At 60.0% G+C, this 5,853-nt stretch overlaps 1 protein-coding gene across 1 annotated transcript; it reads right to left on the reverse strand.

Annotated features, from left to right (window-relative positions):
* Positions 1–455: 455 nt before the first annotated feature.
* Positions 456–3,168, reverse strand: KLF2 (Kruppel like factor 2). The gene is made up of 3 exons (XM_029218880.1): positions 3,005–3,168; positions 2,003–2,819; positions 456–1,454 (listed from the first exon to the last, which is right to left on the reverse strand). Exons 1-3 carry the CDS (start codon positions 3,077–3,079, stop codon positions 1,279–1,281), a joined length of 1,068 nt encoding a protein of 355 aa, XP_029074713.1. The 5' UTR covers positions 3,080–3,168; the 3' UTR covers positions 456–1,278.
* Positions 3,169–5,853: the final 2,685 nt, after the last annotated feature.

Consider the following 5,853-nt stretch of genomic DNA (forward strand, 5'->3'; position numbering starts at 1 on the left):
ACGAGGTACATCTCTGGAGTGGCCGCCTCCAGCCAGCAAGGCTGGGGCTCTGATGTGATTCCTTCACACAAGGGCAGCTGCAGGAGAGGGTCTTATAACCCTCCACCACCAGCAACAGGTGGGTTGTTGCAGAAATCCCTCTAGTGGGATTCAGGGACCCCTGGGAGGCAGCCAGACCAGGCTGGCACCCTGACACCACTGTTCCATAGCTACCTCTCTGGGCCTCTGCTCATCTGGAAAAGCGTACTCACCATCCATGACCCTCAAACGTGGATTTCATTTTTTTCTAACAGGATGGGGAACTCATCTTAAAAATAATAAAAAAAAAATTCTGCTAAAAGGCAAGACTAGTGAAAGGCAAAACAGGTCAGAAACTCAGCGTTTTGCCCCTTCTGAAGGAAAAAAAAAAAAAAAAAGTCTGCACACTACAGAAGTTTGGCTAAAACCTCAGAAGCTTCCAAAAGGAGGTAAGGCTTTTTTCAGCCCAGGGGAGGCCACGTCAGTGGGACCAGCAGTTTCTCCAGCTCTGGGGAAAAAGAGGCAATTTATGGCTCAGGGAACAACCTTAAAATAACTCTCCCTCAGTCCTAAAAGGCAGTGTTTAAATTTATAGAAAAACCCACAGGCTCCTGGCAGCTGGGGGCTGCAGCTGGCAACCTCAGATGCTGGCCAGGGCAGGACCCACTTCACCCTGCCTCTGCCAGGCTGCCCTCCATCAAAGCTGCCCGCTCCCCCCAGCCCCTCCCACGTGTCCCAAGCCCCCAGCTTCCAAGCAGCCAGACCAGTGCTGTGATTTTTTTCAAAAGATGCAAAACTTTTTTTTTAATTAAAAAACAGCAAAATCTTATAAAAATGAACCAGGCAGTCAAAATGCCCACCTGTCTTCCTATTTACAGTAATACAATATCTGTCACAGTCATTATGTACAATATTATAAAAAATGTTGCACAGTACAAATTAAGGCTGTATTTTTCACGAGGCATCAAGCCTCGATCCTCTAGTGTAGACCCGGCAGGGGGGAAGACGACACTTAATTATTGCACCATTTTGAAAACAAAACTCGTCAAGGAGGATTGTGCTCTTCTCCCACCGGGCCTTCAGTCTCTGATGGGGGCCGGGCGTCGCCGTCGTCGTCGTGGGGGGAGCCCCCTCGGTGGCCACGCTGTGCCCGGCCCGGTCCTCTGGGCCCAATAAATACCAGTCACAGTTTGGAAGGGGGCCGTGCCCGGCGCGTGGGACCCGCCACGGCCGCGCGCGGGTGGGCGGGGGGCGTCCAGGCTACATGTGCCGCTTCATGTGCAGAGCCAGGTGGTCCGAGCGTGAGAAGGCACGGTCGCACAGGTGGCACTGGAAGGGCCGGTGGCCCGTGTGCTTGCGGTAGTGGCGCGTGAGTTCGTCGGATCGCGCAAACTTCCAGCCGCAGCCGTCCCAGTTGCAGTGATAGGGCTTTTCGCCTGCAGGGAGGGGGCGAGAGCCGGCCTTAGTTTCCCTCCCGCCTGTGGCTCTGATACTCACAGACACTCACCCTGATTAGTGGCTACTCGGGCGCGCACAACCTACCCCTAACCAGCTCTCTGAAGGGCGCCCCGCTATGTTTTGAACCTCTAGGGATCCTAGGCTCGTTATCTCCCATTCCCGGGTCTCCTGATCCTCACTCCCCAGGGGTCCTAAGCGCGCACAGTCCGCTCTGCAGTGTCTTTCAGCCACGCCCCCGGGGGGCTCCTAAGCTTGCACCTTCCCGCCCGACAGTCTGAGACATAGCATCCCCCTAGGTTTCGTAAGTGTGCATGCGTGCCCAAAGTACCGAGCGACATTCCCAGGAGGGTCCTAAGCGCGCGCCCCGTCCCCAGGGTCCGGAGCCACGCCCCCAGCCAAGCCCCAGGGGGCTAAGACCTTGCCCCCTCCCCAACCTCTGGGCCACGCCCTCTGGGGGGGGGGCTCCTAAGCACGCCCTTCCTCCAGCTCGCCCAGCATTGGTCCCCAGCCCGTGCTCGCTGCCCACCTGTATGCGTGCGCAGGTGCGCCTTGAGGTGGGAGCTCTTGGTATAGGTCTTGCCGCAGCCCGCGTAACTGCAGGTGTGCGTGGCGGTGCGTTTGCGCGGCCAGGACCGCCGGCCGCGCTTGGGCTTGGCCTCCAGCAGCTCCAGCGGAGACGCGGGCGGCGTGAGGAGACCTCGGGCGGCTGGCGGCGCCAAGCCCAGAGCTGCGGCGGCGGCAGCCGCGTCGTCGAAGAGGCCGAAGGCGGCGGGCGCGGGCGGCGCGTAATGCAGGCCGGGCCCGGGCGCGCCGAAGCCGGGGCCACCGAAGGGAGGCGGGAAGGGGGCGCGCGGGCCGGGCGCGGGGAGGCGCGCGGGGCCGTCTGGGCTGAGCGGTGGCGTGTCGGGCGGTGGCGGGGGGCGGCCCCCGGGGCCTCGCATGCACGCAGCTGCCGGGCCCGGGGCACCCTCGCGCTTGAGGCCCCGAGGTCCGCGGGCCAGGCCCGGCGCGCAGCCGTAGCCGCCGCCGCCGTCTGCCTCGGGGGGTTCGGCTTTCACCAGGCGGCCCGGCGGCGCCAGCAGGAAGCGACCGTGCAGCGCTGGCCCCGGCGGCACGTCCAGCTCGGGCCGCAGTAGCTCGGACACCAAACCGCCCGCGGGGGCGCCGTAGGGAGGAGGGGCGCCGGGCTCAGTGTAGTAGAACGCAGGCGGCGGGGGCGGCGGCGGCGGCTCCGGGGCGGACTCAGCGCCCAGGCCGTCCAGCCCCATGGACAGGATGAAGTCCAGCACGCTGTTGAGGTCGTCGTCCGTGCCGCCTGCCTCGGGCTCTGCGCGCGGCCAGCGCTGCGGGTGACAGAGCGATAGGCGCGGGCGTGAGCGCGCGGTGGGGCCGGGGATCGCTGCCCGCTGCCTGCGTTCTACTACCCTAAGCCTGCTGTCCCTGCCGCCTGCGTTCTACTACCCCGCAGCCCACGTTCTACTACCCTGAGCCAGCCGCCCCCGCCGCCCGCGGTCCCTGCCGCCCTCACCTCCTGCAGGCCGCGCTCCCGGCACGGGCTGGCGAAAGTGGAGAAGGACGGTAGGATGGGCTCGCTCAGCGCCATGGCTGGGACCCGGGGCTGACGCGGATTCGGGACACCGGTGAGTGGCTGCCCGGAGCCGGGCTGGTCGGGACGCGGGCGGGTGGGGACGGCTCTGCGGGCAGCGGCCGGGCCCGCCCAAGCCTTATAGGCGCGGCGCGCGCGGGGGCCGGGCCAAGGCGGCGGCGGCGGAAACGCGTCCCGGATGGGGACGAGCTCCGGGCGCAGCCTAAATTTAGCCGCGGTATATAAGCCGGCGGGCGGCGGCGGCAGTGGCCACTGAAGCCGCCAGGGCCCTGAGCGGCCGGCTCTGCCCGTCGTGCGCTGCTAGGCGGCGCCCCCGGCCCGGGCCCGCCCCCGCCTGTCTCCCCGGCGACGGCGTCAACACACGCTCCACAACAGCAGCGTGACGCTCAGGGATCCCCGGGGCACCCCGTGGGCTCCCGCCTGCGGGAGCACAAGGAGGACCTGGAGCGGGGGCGGCATCCGGGGCCTGCAGGGATCCCTGATGGATGGGGAGATGAGCCCCCGCAGCCACAGAGGGGTCCACAGAATCCTAGGTGGACGAGGTTAACTGGGTCCCGCGAGCTCAGAGTGGCTTTCCCCGGACTCAGCTCCTCATTTTCTGCGAACCCACCAAGCCTGATCCACTGTTATGCCCACCGCTCTGTCAAAAACCTTGCATGATGACAGCAAGAAATGTTAAGTCTTTGAGACGCTCTCCCTCAAGGAAGCCCTTCAGGGCGGGGAAACTGAGGCTCAGGAGGTGCTGGGAGACGCTTGAGGTCCTACAGCTGCCAGCAGGCCTGGTGCCTTTACTGACTCACGTAAGTGAGGAGACTCATGACAACGAATCTAACAACACAGACCCAGCACTAGAGGGGCCACAGGGGACAAGCCATCCCTGTGAGCATGTAAACACCCGCCCCCCCCCCATACCACCACCAGATGCCCCACACCAGGCATGGGGCCTGCCAGGAACGGACTGTTACTCCTGCTGTTACTGTGTGCTGGCCTTGTGTGGGCACTGGGAACACATTTGCCAACAGGCAGACAAATCCCCTTACCCTTGGGGCTTTCACTGTAGTTGGGGATGGGGGCGGAGAAGTGAAATAAACAACTATATTGGGGAAGGCAGGGGAGGGAGATGGGTAGTGAGTGTGTGTGAGAGGGGAGAAAGAGGATGGTGGAATTTTGAACCACACCCAGGAGGAGATGTGTGAATCAAGACCTGGGGAAAAGGGGAGCCATGTGGGTATCAGAGGGAGAGCATCTCATGGTGTAACCTGGAGCCAGTATCCAGCCCTGGTCTCTTGATTCCAGAACCCATGTTCATGCCTGGAGGTGTCCATGGTCAGCCACAGTCCCACGGCCAGGTGGTAAGGGGTGCAGGCAGCTCCTGACCTGGAAGCCTTCCCTGGGGGCCAGGAGGGTTTTGTCACTGACAGCATCTGGACCCCCACAGCCCAGGGACACTGCAGGGGGTCGCCTTGCCATCACAGAGGCACCAAGAGACCACTCTGGGGTCCACAGTCCTGGACCCTCCCAGCTGGAAGGAGCCTCAGAGGTGTGCCATCTCATCGTGATTCATCAGATTGTGGATTAGGCAAACACTTGTTGATAAGCCCTATTTGCCAGGTGTGGGGCACCCAGAGGTGCTTCAGTCCCAAGCACAGTTGCTGGGGTGGTAGTAGTGCAGGGATCCCCTCTGCAGCTTTCCCGGGCTGCTGGAGATTTCAACTTGAGCGCCAAGATGCTTCCTGTGGCTGCCACTGTGATGGTTGAGAGTCAGCCTCGGCCACTGACCACTCTCTGTGTGACCTTGAGCAAGTGGCTCTGCCTCTCTGGGCTCACTTCCTAATCTTGAGAAATGCAGAATGTAACAGTACCTTACCCCAAAGGGATATCATGAGGGTCACGTGGGCGCTTTCTCTTTGGTGGAAATGTTGACGATATCCTGTGAGCTCACTCAAGTGCTGGTTAGATGAGCTTTGCTCACTGCCATTCCGTTCTCTGGGCCTCAATGTCCCTGAATGAGAACGAGGGGAAGTTGAAGGGAATCAAATTTGTTTCCCAGGATGTATAATTCTCAGTCAGTTGCGGACCTCTGCTCCAATGGCGCCTGGGGCCTCCCCTCAGCTAGCTCCTGCCGCTCTCTCCAGCCCATCCCCGTCCCTTCCTATTCTGTTTCCTTGCCAGTTCTGGAACACACCAAGCACATTCCTCCCTCCAGGCTTTGTACTTGCTGTGCCTTCCACCAAGCGTTCAGTCCTCTCACTTTCCACTTGCTTGGCTCGGGCTTATCTCCCGCCCCCTCCCCCCCTAAACTAGTGAACTTTATTTTTATAGAGCAGCATCAGGTTTACAGAAAAAAATGATCGGAAAGTACAAAGAGTTCCCATATATCCCCTCCCAAGGCACAGTTTCCCCTATTATTAACATCTTGCTTTAGCGTGATACCTTTGTTACATATTGATACGTTATTATCCAGCCAATGTCGATACATTATTATTAACTCAAGCCCACAGTTTACTTTAGGGTTCACTCTTTGTGTTGGACATTCTGTGGGTTTCAACAAATGCATAGTGACATGTATCTGCTGTTACATCATACAGAACTATATAGAACTATCATATAGAACTGTTTTCACTGCCCTAAAAATCCCTCCCTCCGTCCCTTCTAAGTCCTGGTTAGGTTCCATAGTTTTACCTTTTGCAGAATGTCACCATATGTAGCTTTTTCAGAGTCTTCTTTCACTTAGCAGCATGCATTTAAGATTCCTCCATGTCTTTTGGTGG

Source organism: Monodon monoceros, unplaced genomic scaffold, assembly GCF_005190385.1.
Source record: "Monodon monoceros isolate NGI ecotype Baffin Bay Population unplaced genomic scaffold, NGI_Narwhal_1 Super_Scaffold_12, whole genome shotgun sequence".
Lineage (NCBI taxonomy): Eukaryota > Metazoa > Chordata > Mammalia > Artiodactyla > Monodontidae > Monodon > Monodon monoceros.

Excerpts from the sequence above, each read along its gene's own strand:
- KLF2 (XM_029218880.1), bottom strand. The coding sequence starts at position 3,079 with ATGGCGCTGAGCGAGCCCATCCTACCGTCCTTCTCCACTTTCGCCAGC. Across the intron at positions 2,820-3,004 it reads GGGAGCGCGGCCTGCAGGAG|CGCTGGCCGCGCGCAGAGCC; the intron begins GTGAGGGCGGCA and ends TGTCACCCGCAG. Across the intron at positions 1,455-2,002 it reads GCACCTGCGCACGCATACAG|GCGAAAAGCCCTATCACTGC; the intron begins GTGGGCAGCGAG and ends CCCTCCCTGCAG.